The sequence below is a fragment of the Engystomops pustulosus genome, chromosome 4 (genome assembly GCF_040894005.1).
Source record: "Engystomops pustulosus chromosome 4, aEngPut4.maternal, whole genome shotgun sequence".
Taxonomy (NCBI): Eukaryota; Metazoa; Chordata; class Amphibia; order Anura; family Leptodactylidae; genus Engystomops; species Engystomops pustulosus.
Window position 1 is genome coordinate 41,613,704 of NC_092414.1, and position 21,432 is coordinate 41,635,135.

General features: G+C 42.0%; 1 protein-coding gene across 2 annotated transcripts in view; it reads left to right on the plus strand.

The window, feature by feature from the left end:
• SLC23A1 (solute carrier family 23 member 1) overlaps positions 1 to 21,432 on the plus strand; it is a 159,940-nt gene that overhangs the window by 120,102 nt on the left and 18,406 nt on the right. For both annotated transcript variants that reach the window (XM_072150625.1, XM_072150624.1), the window contains 3 exons: positions 7,002 to 7,131; positions 12,692 to 12,835; positions 14,795 to 14,890. In XM_072150625.1, the coding sequence (XP_072006726.1) occupies positions 7,002 to 7,131; positions 12,692 to 12,835; positions 14,795 to 14,890 (370 nt within the window). The remainder of the gene's footprint in view (positions 1 to 7,001; positions 7,132 to 12,691; positions 12,836 to 14,794; positions 14,891 to 21,432) is intronic.

Below are 21,432 nucleotides of genomic sequence, written 5' to 3' on the forward strand. Positions count from 1 at the left end.
CATATACTACTAGATTATATAAAACAAAATCTACAAATTATTATTGTTATATTCATATCTGCTTGAGGGCATGGATACATTATAATATGATATGTATCTATACAATTCTATGTGCATACTGTTATAATTACATCACTTATCTAGTTAATTTGTAAGCTTGAGATCAAGTCTCTTGTTTAGACCCTGCGGCGCTCTACTCTCCATGATAAAAATCCAATAAGTCTCTCGGTTAAAGAGTTTTCTCTTAATGTCTCCACCCCTTATGGGGCGTGTGACTTTTTCTATTCCTGTCCACTTGAAGTAACGACTGGATTTGTTATGGGTATCTCTAAAGTGTTTAGATGCTTCCGAAATACCAACTCCATCGTTTGTGATGTCCGATAAATGGCGTCTCATTCTAACTTTCAAAGGGCCTGTGGTGTGTCCTATGTATTGTTTACGGCACTCAGAGCATTCTATCACATAAATGGTGTTACAGGAATTACAGTTAATATAGGACTTTATCGGGTAAGTAGTGTTCTTGACATAAGAGGTGAAGTTTTCACCTACTGAGATGTATGCGCATGCCTTGCATTGTGTATGTCCGCATTTATAACATCCTACTGTATTAAGCCAAATTTGATGAGACGTGTGACTACTGAAAAGACTTGGTGACATCTTACTTCCCAAAGTACGAGCTTTCTTGGCTACACATTTGACTCCTCCATCTAGAACTCTAGAGAGAGATTGGTCCTGTAGTAGGATAGGAATATATCTATTTACAATTCTGGATATTCTCTAAACTGTTTACTGTACGCAGTTGAAAAAACTATAGGAGGGTGCTTAGTTGCAGTGTCCTCACATCTGTGCCCACTATTACACACAGTCTCACTAATTTCCTCTTTATCTATCACTCAGCTGTTCAAGTTTTAAAAGGTGAGCGTGTAGTGAATGCATACAGGTTATGACTAAGACGTTTTTTGTCGAAACGCGCTAACCGATTGTTCCTCGTGTTTGTTTTTAGCATTTTTCACTTAATAAAGCAGGCATAGTTTGGCAAAGCACAGCCGTGGACTTCCTTTTGTTGTGCCGGTTCGTTTTTTTCTATTTTCTTCAAATACATTGTTGGTGATTCGGGTTGGGGCCCCTTTAAGGGAAAAGTGGTGGGGGCCTATTATTCAAAATGTCTTTTTTTGCAGTAATAACTTTTGAACAATTTAACATATCCAATTTTTGGCTTTTAGATATAAAATCAATTTGTTGGTCAAAACGAATGTTTACCATATCTCTCTTTTGGCATAATCTCTGTAGTATTTTCATAATGGGGCACATTTAATAAGAACTGCACTAAATGCAGGTTGCCTGTGTGTAGTGTAGGATGCGCCAGATTCAAGATTTCTGGCGCTTGTTGTTCATTGCTCCCTGCATTGCCCTGACAGAGTGCACCAACTTTTTGTGGTGCAGCTTCAACATATGGCTTGAGACACAATTCTACCTGACTTTGCTTTATAAATCGGGCGCATGGTCTGACTGAGCACCAGAATGCCCCTTAATTTGTGTCACATGATGCCTAGTGCAACTGCGCAATAAAGGGTTGCATGTGACCCATTTGTGGTGCCAGCAGGATACTAGTGGATATTGGATGTAAACAAAGATGGCGACACCCTGCTACATGCGGCACTGTGACATCGCAACACTGTGACATCACACGCTGCGCTGTCAGATTTGTTTACATGTGATCGTCTATGGCAGAGCAAGGAACTTATTGTTCCCTAGCTCTGCCATAGATGTGAAATTGGGGCACATCGGCAGGATTCAGCCTGGGGAGCCCAGACCCAAATACATTATTGGCGCTTCAGTTTGGGGCAGGGCAAAGTGGTGGGGGCACTGGGGTGCACGCCCCCCCCCCCCTATTATACAGCCCTCTCCCTAACATAAGTAAACATTTTACGCTTTGAGGACCCAGACCTATTATTCAAAATGTCTTTTTTGCAGTAATAACTTTTGAACACTCTAATGCACCCAATGTTTGGCTTTTTGATAGCTATTAAATCAATTTGGTTTTAAAAACTAATGTTTACCATATCTCTCATTTGGCATAATCTCTGTAGCATTTTCATAATGGGGCTCATTTACTAAGAACAGGTTAAACTGCACTAAATGCAGATTGCCTGTGTATAGTGTAGGGTGCCCCAGATTCAAGATTTCTGGAGCACGTTCTTCAGTGCTCCCTGCACTGCCCTGACAGAGTGCACCAACTTTTTTGGAGTGGACCTTCACCATAGGGATTTCAACACAATTCTATCTGACGTTGCTTGATAAATCTGGCGCATGGTCTGACTGAGCACCATGCGCCAGTCTTGGCCATCAATGAGACCCCCACTGATCAACAATATAGGGCCTTAATTGTATTTGTGGGAAAACCCCTCTAAGGGTTTAAGTTTAAAACAAAAAAAAAATTTAAGGTTCTGTGTGATCTTAGAAGGTGCATTTTTGCTGTGGATATTCAGGTACCAAAAGACCTTGATCTTAAAAGTGTTAAGTAAATTTCAGAATCAATTATGTTAGGGACCTTTTTATTTTTATTGGGACTCTAGTCCAGCCTAGAGTGTTGGGAAGAATACAGTAGGTTCGAAATTGCAGAGTTTGAGATCTTGTGAAAAGATAAGCCATGCAATGTTCATGGGAGATTTTTGAGAGGTCATTTCTCACTGTATTTGTGTAACTTGCTGGCTTGTTGGCTTTGCCTGGTAATCGATCATGTGCCTTTCAAGTTATCTATTGTTCTGTATGAATTTTACTGAAATGGAATAAACTCTGCAGCTCGATCTATTCGTTTGTTGAAGTTTTCTGTATATACCTGAGAAGCCCATGTGATCCGATGCATGGAGTAATCTTTCCATCCATCCACAGAGGGAGGGGAGATGACTTTCAATTGTTTGTATGGTTAAGGTAGTAGAAAAAATTAGGTAGAGAAAATTTTGTTGGGCTTCAGTGAAAGTTAGGGTTCCTGTTGTTTCTGGATTGAGTAAATCATGTTCCTAAGGGGTTCAATTTGGAAAATAATAAATTGGAACTGCCATCTTGGAAATCAGGGAAAGGGAAATAGCAGAGATAAGGAAAGCTTTGTAGTATGACAGGCTTTCAGTTTTGACTTCTTCTGGGAGAGAGAAAATGATCTCTCATTCTTTAACGGAACTCCCTATAGGTTTTTCCTACACAGTGTAATGAGAGGCGGTAGAGATAGGAGTAGAAGAGGAAGAAATAAAGGAGGTACTTATAACAGAGGGAGCTCCTCAAGCAGGGGAGTGGGAGAGGCGGTGACATCAACCACAACTACATCCTTACTCCCCCCCCCCCCCACATCATCTTCTTTTTTAGAAAAGAACCCTATTCTGCCACAATACCCACTAAGAAGTCACAATCTAGTGGGATAAACCAGGACTCTCAAGATACAATGCAGATAATAAATCTGTCTACACACAACCTGAACACTATAAAAAAACAGGTCTTGAGTTGAGGACTATCCTTTATCCCAACAGTGAAGTTTAATTTGTTCAGCTGGGTGAAGCGTTTACAGCTCTTTATTAGAAAAGTTCAATGGCACAAGTATTTTAAATCTCTGGATAGGAGAATGCAGAAAATGAAACAGAGATGGATAACCTGACAGTGGTTAGGACCTTGACAGGTATTAGAGATAAATATAACAGACCAGTCAAAGGGACTGTTTACAAATCTCAAACTTAAGAGCACTAAATTGCCTCTGCAGGCAGATAACATCCATGTAGAACTCTTCACACACTTAGTGGTGAGGGATCTGGAGGCAAGGGGACATCGGAACTGTACCCATCTGAAACATGAGGCCTTAAGGGGTCTAGAAGAGAATAAAATGATTGTCTTAAAACCATCAGACAAAGAGGATAATGTGGTGATTCTAGATACAAACAAATATAGGGACCTGTGCATGACACTCCTATCTGATATAACAACGTATAGGAGACTGGAGACTAATGCATCAGAATTTTTTATGGAGGCACTAAAGGAGATTCTGAAAAGGTCACATTCATTGGAGTTAATAAGTGATGATGAATTGTCTTTCCTATGCCCTGAATACCCTGTAATTGCCACATTCTACTCACTCCCGAAAATTCACAAGGTGCTTGACCCCTTAAAAGGCAGACCTATAGTTGTGGGAGTCAAAATATAGGCATTTATGTGGATGAGATTCTTAGAGCCGTTGTGGAATCTCTTCCAACGTGTATCAGGGACACATCGGACATCCTGAAATTCGAGGGACTGGAAGTGGGAGAAGACTACTAGCCTCCATTGACGTTGAGGCCATTTACACCTCAATTCAGCATGATCTAGCAACTACTGCAGTTTAACCTTACCCGAAATCTCTTCACATTTGGTGGGAAATTCTTCCACCAGCTCAGGGGTACAGCTATGGGAAGCCCATGTGCTCCCTCATATGCAAAGCTCCTCCTGGCCTGTTGGGAGGCAAACATTGTGTTCTCAGAGGAATAGAGTAGTTGGCAGGAACACATTCTAGTTTGGTACCGCTTAATAGAGGATGTATTCATGTTGTGGAGCGGTACACGAACAGAATTTGACCAATTCATAGGGACCCTAAATAGGAATGACTTGGGTCTATTTTTCACCTCTGAATGTAATTCTGATGTCCTGTCTTTTTTGGATATCACAATATAAAAGTGGGATAATGACTATCTTTTAATAGCCTTTTTAGGTGGGAAAGCGCACACCCATATTCCTTAAGGAAAGGCATCCCGAGGGGACAGTATTCGAACAAGCTGTACCAAAACCTCTGTATTTAGTCAACAGGCAGATGACCTTCGCTGATGCTTTCAACTGAGGGGATACCCTGACTACTACCTACCAGAGGCTTTTAAAGGCACAATTTTGAAAGACAGGAAATCTCTCCTAAACATGAAAAAAGACAAGGGAACAAACAGGGGCAAGTGAGAGTGACGGGTACCTTTGATGAGGCCCATGTGGAGGTAATCTTTAAATGATACTGGGATAAACTTCTACAGGATGATAACTTAAGACAATTCTTTCGGCCCCAGACCCATGATCACCTTTAGAAAAGGGAGAAACCTAAGGGACCACATAGTGAACACTCACTATACCCTCCCCCCACAGAAGCATGACTGTCTCACAAGGAAGCCTAACGGGACATTTAGATGATAAGAACCACAAAGGAATTAGTAGCTTCAGCAACTGGCACGATCATGATTTTGTCAGCTGCTGGACAGAGGTGGTCATTTATTTGGCTGAATGTAGCTGCTCCCTAGACTTTATTGGGAAAAACCTATAGGTAGTTCCGTAAAAGAATGAGACATAATTATGGCGACATTGTTAATGATCGGGCTACACCAATTTTGAAACATATTCACCTGCTACATGAGGGGGATCCGAAGGCCATCAAATTCCTGGGAATTCAGGTAATCATGAGACCCCCATGTGATTTTCTGTGAGAGATTCTTCATTAATTGGACATCTGTCTAAAATGTCCATTGGGTGAGTAAACAAAATGGGGAGGCACTGTAAGATCCCCATGACAACTTCAAGCGATACCTCCCCCCCCCCCCCCAAGGATGACGCGGCAGCACAGGATTCAATACTAGGTCTCCAGACCACTCCCCGTGCATCAATAAGGGGAGGAGCTATACAGCTTATAAAGACACTTGGTTGCAGCAATCAGCGCCATTGCCGCTATCACGGTGTTAACATTGCATTAACAAACGCATGCATTAACTCGATGTTAACACACGCGTTAACGCTTTAACAGTTGCATTTCGTAAATGCAAGTGTTAACAGCTGTTTAATTAGGCAAATCCCTCTTCAGCTGCTGCAATGCGTTTTTAAAGTCATGCGTTAAGCATGACATGTGACCGCACCCACAGGAACAGAGCTTGTGCGGTGGGCCAAACTTTCTTTCCATTATTTTGGATGATGGAGAGCTGAAAGGATGGTGTGGACATGAGTTGCAAAGGTGGAAATGATAGTGGTAAAGGCCTCATATCCTGGTGACAGTAATAGTGGTGCTGCTGGTGGTGGAGACAAGTAGCCTTGTGACTTTAGAGGTGGTAGAACAGGCTGGGCCAAAGCAGCAGGAGAGCCTTAGGTGTTTCCCGGCTTTTTTGGTGTTTCAATCACTGCAGCTCATGTTTACTATGCAGGTGCATGGCTATGCTGTTTGTACTGCGTTCTGTTTTCTGCATTCTGTGAGAAAGAATGCTATGCTGCAGACATCATGTGGGATGGCCTTTGTTTACTGGGTGCCTAGGTGCTGACAGTAGCAGGCAACAACATGGCAAGCTGACTGCTGCTTGTTCTGCCACCTGCTTGGGTCTTCCTGACCACCACCTTTTTACTCCACAGTATCACTGCCTTTTACCCATGCTGGGTCTAGGTCCTCATCACCACCCCTCACCGCTGCCCTTCTGAATCTGCACATTGCAGAAAGCTACAGTGTTGGCAGCTGTGTTTCAACATCGCCACATCCCTCTGTTGATGGTCCACTGTCCTCACCCTCATCCTCCAATAAAAGTTTTCAAGAATCTTGGAACTCTATCTCTGCTACTGGGACAGAGGAAAATGGATGGGCCACAGAATCCCAGCTAGGAGAGTCATTGTACAACATGAACGGCTTTGCTACTTTAAAGGGAAGTGAGGTGGAGGCCTCTGCACTTCCAATTGTGGATAAGTGTGGTCAAGATAATCCCATAGAAGTTGAGGCAGTATCTACCATGTAACTGCCCAATAGCTCAACTTTGTGTGGCCTAATTGGACCTAGCAGTACATTCTGTACACCTTGACACCAACTTACACCAGAGGAACTTGGTTCCAGGGTGTAATTATGAAATGAAAAGGGAAAATATGACTCTTCTAATTTATTTTATATTATTGTTAAATCCTCACCTATTAGGTGGTTATAACATACATAATGCAGATAGAAGGTATAAATGAAAATAATGTTTTGTGCTTTTTCCAATCAGGTTGGCAGCAGAAGGGTTGTGCAGTATGGTGCCGGCATCATGTTCATTTTAGGAACAATTGGAAAATTTACAGCGTTGTTTGCCTCCGTTCCTGACCCAATACTTGGTGGAATGTTCTGTACATTGTTTGGTAAGAATAATTATATAATTTCTTCTTAACATCAGCTGTTGAAAATCTTTGCCTCTCCATTCTTTTCTATATGGATTATTATAGTCATCTAAGATGCTATTGGAACAGGTGATAGGCGCTGACATAATATTTTACCTATACACAGACTGCAGTAAAAACCAAATGCTAAGGTATTCAACTTGCTCACCTTAGCTGCTTAAAAAACAACAGAGAAATAGTAGTCTGCAGAAAGTAGTCTGCAAGCAAATAATATGATGTAAGTATTTTACAGTAACAATCAATATATATAAATGCCTATTCTAAAACCCCAATGAGAGTTAACTCAATGTAGCCATTCTCAAGCAATGTGAACAGTGTTACAAGGCAGGTTTAAATCCCCCGCAGGATGTGACATCCTCAGAAGTGAAAAATTTACAAAAATTCATTATATATTGACAAACATTATATGTGCAGGGAATATGTAACAATCAAGTGTCCTTATCATGGCATATAAGAGACAATGGGGGTCATTTATTAAGGGCCCGATTCGCGTTTTCCCGACGTGTTACCCGAATATTTCCGTTTTGCGCCGCTTGTACTTAAATTGCCCCGGGATTTTGGCGCACGCGATCGGATTGTGGCGCATCGGCGCTGGCATGCGCGCGACGGAAATCGGGGGGCGTGGCCGAACGAAAACCCGACGTATTCGGAAAAACCGCCGCATTTAAAAACCGAAAATGTGTCGCATAAGGACCGCTTACCTTCACCTGGTCCAGCTCGGTGCATTCCGGCGCGATGAGTTTACTTTCAGCGCAGCAGCGCCACCTGGTGGACGGCGGAAGAACTACCTTATTAAATCCCGGCCGGACCCGAATCCAGAGCGGAGAAGCCGCCGCTGGAACGCGAATGGACCGGGTAAGTAAATTTGCCCCAATTTGTGTAGATGCATTGTACATGAATTGTGTATCTAAAGGCAATCACCACAATTCGCCAGATTGTCATTGTTTGTAAACATATCTAGCACGCATGTCCAGCGGTTGTGTAGCAACCAATAACGCTATACGCAACTTTGCAGAATTCAACATCAAAAATAGCTAAGATTCAGCAAATATTCCCATATATTCAAGGCCATACCTGACTGTTGCAGGGACTTCACACTGGACGACGCCGTTAGAGTATCGCAATCTAGGTCACAGCACAGCACAAGATTACGGTATAATGACTTTGCGATCTCTCTCGGCGTCATTGTACCTGTCACTGTGGCTCTCGTGAGAACAACAAGTCCAAAATTGGCAAATACATAGCCAATTTGTTGCCATTACTACCAGAAACGAGTCAGGTCAACCACCTTTGGTACTAATATCTTACAAATAAGAAAAACAAAAGATTATATAAATGCATATAAGAGAAGCAGGTTTGTAAAAATCTGTTGGTAGTGATTGTCCCCCTTCTTTGTGAAGAACGTGCTCTGGGTGAAAAAAAGATAAAAAAATAAGACATCCTAAGACTGAGGTATGTGTAAAGAATATGTTAGATGGAACCTTCAGGACAAACTCAATGTTGAGTGTTAATATTAAAGTCCACATTTAAACCAATCGGTTGTAATGAATTTTGTCTATGAATCCATTCAGTCTCATGTCGTTTGAGGACCTTTTGTCTGTCACCTCCTCTGCTGAGAGGTGGGACGAAATTTATGATACAGAATTTGAGATGGTGTAACTTGTGGCCAAATTCTGAGAAATGTCGAGGGACTGGTAAGTCAAGTTTAGAGGTATTGATGGATGACCGATGGTTGTGTAGCCTTAGTCTACATTCAGTCTTAGTCTCCCCTACATAAATTTTAGGGCAAGGGCATGATAACACATAAACAACATGATCTGATCTGCAAGTTACATGGTGTTTTATCGAATACTTAATGCCAGTCATTGGATTAGTAAATGTGTCACCTTTCAACATATGGTTGCAATTTTCATAGCTCATGCATGGGTAACAGCCTGGTTTCAGTGCTGTTGCAAGGTTCAATTTCCTTATTGTGGGGCTCCTAACCAGGCGATCCCTCAATTTTTTGATCTAACGTAAGAGAACAAAGGTGACTGGAATTCTCCAATGTTGGCATGAAAACGTGACAGATTCAGACAGTGTTTGCATATCACTTTAGCAATAGATTGACTATGCGATCCAAAAGTGGATACAAAGTGACCCTGTTCTGACCTTTTTCATTGGGTATAAGAAGTGTGGATTTATTTAGTTTTTTGGCTCTATCCTTATGTCTAGTGAATAGCTGGGTAGGGTAACCTCTAGATATAATTTTATTGGACATCTCATTTAATCTTAGGTCGACCCCTGATGGGTCATCCACAATTCTCCTAACCCTAACCATCTGTCTGTAGGTAAGGGAATCCATTATTCTCTTGGGGTGTGCAATGTTGTATCTCATAAGATTATTCATATATCAGTAGTTTTAACATATATGTCCGTCTTAAGTCTGTCCTCTTCAATGTATATACTGGTGTCCAATAATTGGATAGTCGATGACCTGGTAAATTTGATGTCAGGGTCCATCAAGTTCACATAGTCATAAAAAGTGACAGTGAGACTCTTATGAATCTTCTGGAATCAGAAAGATATGAGTGGCGTTGTCTATGATATGAATAGCATACACATTGGGGCAGATTTAACACACTGTCTGAAAGTCAGAATATTTCTAGTTGCCCATGGCAACCAATCACAGCTCCCCTTTAAAATATTCATGAGCACTGGTAAAATGAAAGCTGAGCTGTGATTGGTTGCCATGGGCAACTAGAAATATTCTGACTTTCAGACAGCTTCATAGATCTGCCCCATTATCCAGTAATATCCTGAGTCTTTTTAAAATCCAAGAAAATGGATTTTCCGACAACTTGTGGTATACCTCTTTTTCTGCAAGTTGACGAAGGATCTCATTTATATAATTTTACCGATCCATGACGACAATTGCTCCGCCTTTGTCGTCAGGTTTATTATCAACTTGTCGTCATTGATCAGCTCAGTAAGTGACACTCCAACAGATTTAGGTAGATTATTGTGAATCTTAGGTTGATTCTCATGTCCCCATCTATTTTGTAATACTGAAATATCCTGTTTCACTAGTGAAATAAATGTCTCCACTGCACAGGAGTTAACAAAAGGCATAAAATCACTTTTATTGAACAAACCCAAATCTTTAAGGCATAACCCAGGCATAGGGTTTTATGCATCTATGGAACTAGAAGGGACCTGTTGTTGGGCAAACCAAATTTTCAGTTTCACTGATCGGAAGAAACAGCCAATTCGGCCTCAAACCTTAACCAATCTACCTTTTCAGTATGGCAGAAAGAAAGTTCCTTACTTAATAGTTCCATTTTTATAGGGGATAAAGACATAGAAGATATATTTACCACCAGGTCTTGATGATAAGAGTTCAATTCTTCTGTGTAATTATTTTCCATGTTTTTCCGCTCCTGGCCATGTGACTGTTTGTCATGGGGCTGGTACCTGTGCAAAGTTGCGTATATTGGTTGCCGCTGGACATGCGTTCTAGATATGTTTACAAATACTGACAATCTGACACATTGTGGTGATTGCTTTTAGATACATGATTCACGTACAATGTATCTACACAAGTTGTCTCTTATATGCCATGATAAGGACACTTGATTCCCTGCACATATAATGTTTGTCAATATATAATGAATTTTGTACATTTTTTATTCACTTCTGATGATGTCACATCCTGCGGGGGATTTAAACCCGCCTTGTAACACTGTTCACATTGCTTGAGAATGGCTACATTGAGTTAGCGGAAACATTGCATTTCCACTTGCGAATAAATTTTCCATGACACGGAGTGCTGCTCGCCTGTGTGATTATTTGGATTCCGGGGATCTTGAGCCGGACCCCTACGAGCCTGCACCCACCATTGGATATAAATCAATTTTCATTGTGCCGTCCTTCACCTTTTACATTGTCTTTTACATAAAATAAAATAATTAAAATAACACAAAATTAGTATTGTCGTTTCTGAAGCGACCTTGGCCAAGCATCTATTACATTATAAACCCCTTAAGCACCAAGCCCTTTTTTGTTTTTGCATTTTCATTTTTCACTCCCCACCTTCAAAAATCTATAACTATTTTATTTTTCCATGTACAGAGCTGTGTGATGGCTTATTTTCTGCGTAACAATTACACTTCAAAATAGTGCTATTTAATATTCCATGCCGTGTACTGGGAAGCGGGAAAAAAAATTCCAAATGCAGTGAAATTGGTAAAAAAAAATGCATTTGTGCCTTATTCTTGTGGGCTTGGATTTTACGGATTTCACTGTACGCCCCAAATGACATGTCTACTTTATTCTTTGGGTCAGTATGATTACAGGAATACCAAATTTGTACCTCCTGTACAAAAATTTTTTGGGGGATTTTGCTGTCTTCTGGCGCTAATAACTTTTTTATACTTTTGGTGTACGGAGCTTTGGGAGGCGTTGTTTTTTTGCGGATTTTGATGACGTTTACAATGTTATCATTTTTAGGTCTGTGCGACCTTTTGATCACTTTTTTTAGAATTTTGCATTTTTTTTTAAATGGCAAAAAGGTGCCATTTTTGACTTTGGGCATGATTTTCCGATAAGGGGTTAAACGCAGGGAAGGGAAGGGAAGAGCTTTGTTTAGTATTTGGAGGACGAATATGGCTGAAAAACATTTTCATGTGTCAGGATGCATTAAGAGAAACTAAGAAAATGGACCAGGACTACCCAGCGTAGAAGTATAAGGACCATAACATGCCAAAAAATGCAGTATTATAATATGAAAAGAGCAGAAGCATGCAAAAAGGTCAGAAAATGTGAAATCCTTGAAATCCTATGAAAATTACACCCCAAGACATACAATAAAAACATTTAAATCTGAAAGTAGCTTCCTCAGGGGTAATATCATAGTGTGGTGTGCCCATATTTATACCTCTCCTCTGTACCACAGTGTCAAGCCATTTGTGACAATATACCTGGCACTAGGCCGCATTACTAGCCAGCCACTCAGGTACCAGACAATCCAGCTCCCCCTACACTGCGATCAGGCCCTGATGGGTGGACGTTGCACAATTGACTTGCTAGGACTCCACTTTAGTATTTGTGTATATACAATTAAGGTCTTGGCAGGTCGATTGCTCGTGGACAGTTAAAGATCACATGATCACATAGCTATTTTATGGTCAGGAATGTCTGGCTGATGAGGTAAAAGACACTTTACATCAAGAAAGCAGAACTTTTAATAGATGTATATTGGTAAAACACCTAATATCCTGTCATCCACACTTACACATTACAAAAAACCTAAGGGTAAATGGCCCAACCTCTTAAAGTTTGGGACTGTAATTTACACAAATGAGGAAAAATTCAAGGGGTGTGATTAGTTTCCCAACCCGACTGTATGAAAATGCAATAATATTTAAATGTTTATTTTTTTAAATTGCTAGATATATCCATAGTGTATAGCAGAAAATAAAAACTTTTAGATTTGTTGCAATTCCTTTATGATGCATATTCATTTTTTATATATTATTTGTAGGCATGATAACGGCTATAGGCCTTTCTAATCTACAATTCGTTGACATGAATTCTTCAAGAAATTTATTTGTGTTGGGGTTTTCATTGTTTTTTGGATTAGTTCTCCCAAATTTTTTGGACTCAAATCCCAACTATATTAAAACAGGTAAGTAAAATTGACTTTACATCTATTTACACCTCTATTGAGAGTTGCGCTATTAACTTCAGTTTATGAAATTAGAGATATTTATAATTAGAGATGATCACTGCTTATAATTAGAGATGATCACAGCACTGCTCCTCTCTGCACAGGGGGCCCATAAGTCCTTAGGTTGGGCCAATGGAGAAACCTGTCGGCCTAGCCTAGGGCTCCTTAGTGACCGACGGAGAAATCCGTATGGGCGGTCACTAAGGGGTTAAAATTTATAGTCATTGTTGACGTGTGAGGGCTTGTTTTGTATTTGAACAACCACTGGGTTCATAAAAGGTTTTAATCACCTTTAAAATATTTATTTTTGTCTGATAAATGAATAAAACAAAATATCAATTTACTATTGGTTTTCCTTTATTCTTTTCTTTAAGTTTTTTTTTCAGATAGGATAATTTTCTAATGAGGGCAGTTTTGTGTCGCAGATGCAGTTTGAAAAACGTGCACCTAAAGAGATGTGTTAATGCTGCGACACACTTATTACAGCAACACAATAGAATTGTGTCACACTGTATATAAAAGGAGCACCAAAAAAAATGCACACTTCCTTGAGCAGTACAGAGTGCACCAGTGATGCAGACTGCACTAAGGCAGTTTGCTTCACTTTTGATATGTCTGGGCCCATGCCTGTAAATGAGGGAAATCTACCATCTATGTATGTATCTATCGATCTAGCTCATATCTATCTATCTATAAAAAAGAACAGCGGCACTGCAAACAAAAAGGAAGGTAGTGGGTGCACGCACTACAGGGCCGGCCACATCCCTCATTGGGTCATAATCGACCATGCCTCCCCACAAGTACCCTTGGACGCCTTGCTGGCTATGCCCCAAAAGAAAGGCAGACGATCTTGTGCCCACTCCTGTCTTTACTGCTTCTGCTGCTAGAAGTAAAAACAACTATAGTCTACAATCCTCAAATACTCTTGTGGCTAGGCTATTCAACAACCCAAAATTTCCCCCAGGACTTCAACCTAGGCAATTTCAGTGGTGGATATCAAAGGTTTATATCGCATTGACGACTTGATCGGCAAATTTTTCATATTCACACATGCAATGCCAGAAACGGAAGTATTCCAGTTTACAATAATGACTAACCACGCAGACATTTAAAAAAAATTAAAAACCAAACCCAGGTTGGTATCTCCAATACTAAGTACTGAGATCAAGGACCAAGGTTATCTAAGGGTGTGCAGAATTCCACCTGTTCTGTAAATTTCTGAGGGAAAATTAGTATTAGTATTTGTAATGCGGCGCCGTACAAAGGCATTAAAACATAAAAACTGACCTCAATGACTGCTGTCAAAAAAAAGAAGAAAGAAACAGCAGACATTAAGGAGTTAAAATATAAGGATCATATTTTCATCATACAATACTAGCAAAACAATCAAAACTATGTCACCATGGCAAGCCCTCAACAGGCAACATACATAGAAAAAGAAGTTATGGCTTTTAGAACTTGACAGAAAAAACTAAGTAGTAGCTGCTTCCATTATGGGCTAAATTGGTTTCTCAGCCTTTAAAAGCAAACTATATCTGGCTAAGGGGGCTGTAAAAACAAAGAAAAAGTTATGCTTTCCTTGTGTCCCACGCTGTCGCCCGCCAGTACAGAGGAAGGCGCACCGTATAACTACTTCTGCTCGCCTTGTACAGCATTAGATTGACTACTGCAGGATCATGGCAGTGGACGGGTGGGCATATCTGCCTCTGTAACAAAAGTGGCATGGCACTGATGGGCAGCAGCACATTGCTATGGGAGCATCGTAGAAAGTAAGCATAAGTTTCTTTTTGTTTTACACCCCCGAGATGGATATATAATATTTTAAAGGGTAAACAACCCCTTTAATGACATACGTTAATACACTTCAACATTGAAGACTCTCTACTTTCTTTGAAACTAATGTATGGATATTTACAGGTTTGCCAGAATTGGATCAAATTTTGACTGTGCTTCTAACTACAGAAATGTTTGTTGGAGGATGCATAGCATTTTTCCTGGACAATACCATCCCAGGTAAAGTATATGATTAAATTACACAGTGAAACATTATTGTTTTAATATAAATTTGTTCAATAAAGATTTTTTTTTTATTTTGTACAATGAAAAGCATTGCAAAGACCATTTAGAATATTTGAAACAGAATAACATTTAAACTATCCGGTAAAGTATAGAATGGCATGTACATAACAAAACTGGCTACTTCTGGCCATGATGAGGTCAAGTATAAATGCCAATTTACAAACCAAGTATGAATCAAGATAACTAAGAAGCCACACTACCTTCTAAACATGTAGGATAGATAACAACTAAGGGACAGGCAACAAACAGATACATAGGGGAATGTACAAAAGGCAGATAGGTTACAGGGGGGTAGGCATACAAAAGAAAGACACAAACAGAAAAAGAATAGGGGTTCAAGTAAAAAATAAGAGAATCCGTGGGAGGCGGAGGCTGCTGATGTTCAAATTAATATATTTTTTAAATATAGGCCATAAACATCTAGTTTCATTTTTACCGTATGTACTCGAGTATAAGCCAGCCTGAATATAAGCCGAGGTACCCACTTTTACCACAAAAAAAACTGTGAAAACTTATTTACTCAAGTATAAGCCGAGGGTGGGAAATGCCGAAGCTACAGGTGTTTGGTGGAGGTGTTTTATGGCAACAGCAGTGGTCCAATGTCCTACTTCTGCATCACTCTGCATAATAAATAAAATCCTCTTTCTTATCTAATAGATCAGCTTTCCTTGACTGTCACAGTCTCTCTCTCTCTATATATATATCTTCTGTCTTTCATACTTACAGTATGCAGCCGCGGGACTGACAGCCCCTGAACCCAAACCTGTCTCCGACCCAGGAGCCGCGGCTGCATACTTCACCCCTACAGTATGCAGATGCAGAACGCTTCCTCCATTCTGCTCCCGCACACCCAGGGGCCCAGGTGACAGCTAAGATGCGCAGCGCATTGCCGGGTGCCACGTGTCTTTGCCGCCCAAACACCCTTATGACTACATAAAGATCAGACTGATCTGTCTGATCTTTATATAGTCATAAGGGTGTTTGGGCAGTAAAAACAGCCGCCTATATGAAGACTGACTCGTGTATAAGCTGAGTCTGGATATTTCAGCTCAAAAAGTGAGCTGAAAATCTTAGTTTATACACAAGTGTATATGGTAAAACATTTGGAAGTCAAAGAGAATCTTCTAAAGAAAAATATCTATGTTTGTAGTAATTCTTAGCCCCTTCCTGTTGCAGTCCGTTTTAGGTGTCTTGACATATTTCTACTTGTTAAATCTGAGATATTTAATTTTATGTGGTTTTAATGTGGGGAATTACAAATTGTTTTGTCTGGCATATTGTACTTCATGTTAATAAATGTGGTCTAAATCTAACTAATATATGAAAGATTTACAAGACTTTTTATCATTTTAATACAAATTTAGATGGAATGGTATGGTTGTGTATTTTATACTTAACACTGTATATTACACAAAAGTCCAGACTAGTATTGAGAAAACAGACATGATACTGTGTAGAAGTCATCCCAGATGACATCACCAGTGGTGTGCCCCTTTCTTTCTTTGCCATAGTTGTAACCAATTAATTTCCTAGTTTAAGTACCTCTTAGTACCTCTTCAAACCTTTGTTCCCAGCATGGCTACATTCTCTTTCATATGTACCAGCATCGTTTCGTCTTTTCTTTCTGATCAGCCTGAATTGTAATGGATGGAAATGTCAACTGAAATGAGTAGTAAACATGTACCATATATACTCGAGTATAAGCCTAGTTTTTCAGCACAAAATTTGTTCACAAAAACCCTAACTCAGCTTATACTCGAGTCAAGAAAAAAAAATAGTCAAAATTCACCTTTCTGACGTCACCCGAAGGTCCTATGCTTGTTTTGATGCTTCGGTGCCGCTGCAGGTCCTTCGGATCCTATTCGCGTTTTTCCACTCCTCTTCGGTTCCCCTCGGGATGTCGGCAGCTCACAAACAATGTCGTCGGCAAGCAGCTGACATAATTCTGTGTGCCGGCCAAGCATGATGACCTGAAGAGGAGCCGAAGAATCCGAAGAGGACCCAAGGACCCAAGGCAGCACCGGAACATCGGAGACAGCCTGGGCAGGCTATATACTACAGGGGCTGGGTAGGCTGTAGACTACAGGGGGCTGGAAGGCTATATACTACAGGGGTCTTGCTGGCTATATACTGGGAGGCTGTGATCAATGCATTTCCCACCCTCGGCTTATACTCAAGTTAATAGGTTTTCCCAGTTTTTGTGTTAAAATTAGGGGTCTCAGCTTTTTACTCGGGTCGGCTTAAACTCGAGTATATATTTCTAAAGGTGCTATTAACATGAAATTCTTACCAGATGTTGGTAACAACTAGAGATGAGCGAGCACTAAAATGCTCCCAGTGAAGTCAATGGGAGACTCGAGCATTTTTCAAGGGGACAAAGGCTCTGCACAGGGAAGCTTGGCCAAACACCTGGAAACCTCAGAAAAGGATGGAAACACCAAGGAAATGGACAGGAAACAGCAGGGGCAGCATGCATGGATGCCTCTGAGGCTGCTTAATCGTACCATTATGCCAAAATTATGGGCAACAGCATGGCCATGACAGAGTGACCGAATGAGGCTAGATAGCATCTAAAACATGCAATAATTGACCCTGACACTATAGGGGACGGCATGCAGTTGCAGCGGCAGCAGATGCAGGCTAGAGAGTGGCATTGCAACATACCCCAAATGGACTCAGGCTTCAAACCAATTAAAAAAATTCCTTTTGGCGAGTATAACGTGTAGCACTGTATGTATCAGTATTTTGCCTGGTTAAGGCGGCAGAGAGGAACCAAAGGAGGTAAGCAAGAAGCGCTGAAATGATTTCCTATGTGAAGAAAAGGTTGACGGTATATTTAGTCGATAACACAGCATGGTGGCGACATAGTGGCCAAGTTCCATAACGTATCTGGTGAAACACCCGAAAAATGAGCCTGACACAGCTCGTTTGATAAGGGAACGACATGTGGAGGCAGCCATGGAGACGACTTCCATGATTAAGAGCGACAGTATGGGGCATCCATATTGCGCTGCTATGATTGCAACTTCAGGTCTCTAGCATGGCGGCGACAGATGGGCCGAGTTCCACTATGTATCTGGTGAAACACCTGAAAATTCTGCCTGACACAACTCGTTTGATAAGGGGATGATGTGCTGCATATCCTCTCGTGCTCTAGTGTCCGGGGTATAGAGAGTTGAAAGTTGCGCATGGAGACATGGGTGGACGCTGTGGAGGATCGTGGAGGCAAAATGGACAGGAAACAGCAGGGGCAGCATGCATGGATGCCTCTGAGGCTGCCTAATCTTGGGATGGAGCTGGCGGTCCGCTGCCAGGTGAGCTTTCACCTGTCCAAGCTCCTGTCTCTCGGCTCTTCCCCACCCAAAATGGGCCTGGGGGCCAGAAGCGTTTACTTTGAAAAAATTATAATTTTCAAAGCAGGCGGGGTCGTTTGAATATTTCACCTAGGAATAATGGAATAGCATAGTGGTTCTATTTTTAATTGTTTTTTCGGAAATGGTTCCATGATTAAGAGCGACAGTATGGGACATCCATATTGCGCTGCTATGATTGCAACTTCAGGTCTCCAGCATGGCGGCGACAGATGGGCCGAGTTCCACTATGTATCTGGTGAAACACCTGAAAATTCTGCCTGACACAGCTCGTTTGATAAGGGGACGATGTATGGAGGCAGTGAAGTAGTAGTAGATTAAAGGTGCTGCAGTTAAAACTATGTTAGTTGGATCTTGGGATGGAGCTGGCACTCTGCTGCCAGGTGAGCTTTCGCCTATCCAAGCCCCTGTCTCTCGGCTACTACCCAAACAGCACTTCTAAGAACCTTTTGTATAAGATCAAGTGTAGTAGTGTTCTTATAAGTTTGGGTTATGGTGGGTGAGGGGAATGTAAACAGATGCGCAAGAAGCGCTGAAATAATATCGGCCATAGTACCAACGCGCAAGAATTCACTCCCCTCACTGGCCTGACTCTCCGTTTCCTCCTCCTCCAACTCCTTCAACTCTTCTTCTGCCCATACACGCTGAACAGTGAAGGACTGCACAATGGTCCCCTCTTCTGTCTCGCCAACATTCTCCTCCTCTTCCTCCTCATCCTCCTCCACCTCCTCCGATATGCGCTGAGAAACAGACCTGAGGGTGCTTTGGCTATGAACAAGGGAATCTTCTTCCCCCGTCTCTTGTGACGAGTGCAAAGCTTCCGACTTCATGCTGACCAGAGAGTGTTTCAACAGGCCAAGCAGTGGGTTGGTGAGGCTGATGATGGCGGCATCACCACTGACCATCTGTGTTGACTCCTCAAAGTTACTCAGCACCTGACAGATATCAGACATCCACGTCCACTCCTCATTGTAGACTTGAGGAAGCTGACTGACCTGACTACCAGTTCTGGTGGAAGTTGCATCTGGCAGTCTACAATCGCTCTGCGATGCTGGTAAACTCTGGATAACATGGTTAATGTTGAATTCCACCCTGTGGGCACGTCGCACAACAGTCGGTGAGCGGGCAGTTGGAGGTGGCGCTGCGCTGCCCTGAGAGTGGCAGCATCTGTGCTGGACTTCCTGAAATGCGCACAGATGCGGCGCACCTTCGTGAGCAAATCAGACAGATTGGGATATGTCTTGAGGAACCGCTGAACTATGAGATTTAACACATGGGCCAGGCATGGCACATGTGTCAGTCTGCTGAGTTGCAGAGCCGCCACCAGGTTACGGCCGTTGTCACACACAACCATGCCTGGCTTCAGGTTCAGCGGTGCCAGCCACAGATCAGTCTGCGCCGTGATGCCCTTTAATAGCTCTTGGGCGGTGTGCCTTTTATTGCCTAGGCTCAGCAGTTTGAGCACCGCCTGCTGTAGCTTAGCGATGGCACTGCTGCTGTCTGACTGCTACCGACTGATGGCGCCATGCCCACGGATGGTAACTCGGAGGAGGAGGTGGAGGAGGGGTGGGAGGAGGAGGAGGCATAGTAGGCCTGAGAGACCTGGACCAAGGTAGGCCCCACAATCCTCGGCGTCGGCAGTATATGACCAGCCGCAGGGTCAGACTCGGTCCCAGCCTCCACCAAGTTAACCCAATGTGCCATCAGCGATATATAGTGGCCCTGCCCGGCAGCACTCGTCCACGTGTCCGTGGTCAGGTGGACCTTGTCAGAAACGGCGTTGGTTAGGGCACGAATGATGTTGTCTGACACGTGCTGGTGAAGGGCTGGGACGGCACATCGGGAAAAGTAGTGGTGGCTGGGGACCGAATACCGAGGGGTGGCCGCCGCCATGAGGTTGCGAAAGGCCTCGGTCTCTACCAGCCTATAGGGCAGCATCTCCAGGCTAAGTAATCTGGAGATGTGGACGTTGAGGGCTTGGGCGTGTGGGTGGGTTGCACTATACTTCCTTTTGCGCTCCAGCGTCTGGGGTATGGAGAGCTGAACGCTGTTGGATGCTGTGGAGGATCGTGGAGGCGAAGATGGGGTTTTCGCACGGGAGGTGTTTGGGCCGGGGTCCTGGGCAGGGGGCTGACTAGCAGATGACACAGAGGAATGAGCAGTGGTGTGCCCGTCCGGAGGTGAACGGGCTTTGTGCCATTGAGTGGGGTGTTTAGCATTCATATGCCTGCGCATACTGGTGGTAGTTAAGCTAATAGTGGTGGAACCCCTGCTGATCCTGGTTTGGCACAGGTTGCACACCACAGTCCGTCGGTCATCCGGTGTTTCTTTAACCCCTTAACGACTTGGCCTTTTTTAGTTTTTTCACTTCCATTTTTCACTCACCAACTTCAAAAATCTATAACTTTTTTATTTTTCCACATAAAGAGCTGTGTTATGGCTTATTTTCTGCGTAACAAATTTCACTTCATAGTGACAGTATTTAATATTCTATGGCATATTTTTTTTTTTATTTTGCCATCTTCTGGGGCCAATAACTTTTTCATACTTTGGTGTACGGAGCTGTGGATAGTGTCATTTTTTGCGAATTTTGATGCCGTTTTCATTACTATAATTTTTAGGAATGTGCGACCTTTTGATCATTTTTTATTAATTTTTTTATATTTTTCAAAATGGCAAAAAAATGCCATTTTCGACTTTGGACGCTATTTTCCATTACGGGGTTAAACATAGTGAAAAAACATTATCATATTTTGATAGATCGGGCATTTTCGGACGTTGTGATACCTAATGTGTTTATGATTTTTACTGTTTATTTATTTTTATATCAGTTCTAGGGAAAGGGGGGTGATTTGAATTTTTAGGGTTTTTTATTATAATTTTTTTTTTTTAACTTTTTTTTATTTTTACTTTTACTATTTTTCAGACTCCCTAGGGTACTCTAACCCTAAGTTGTCTGATCGATCCTATCATATACTGCCATACTACAGCACATTGTAATGCATGGGTTAAAACGAAGTAGCCTCGGGTGTTCGGAACACCCGAGGTTACCCATGCGGCGCCATCTCTTTGAAGCCGCCGGCAGCATTGCCGGCGGCGATCGCG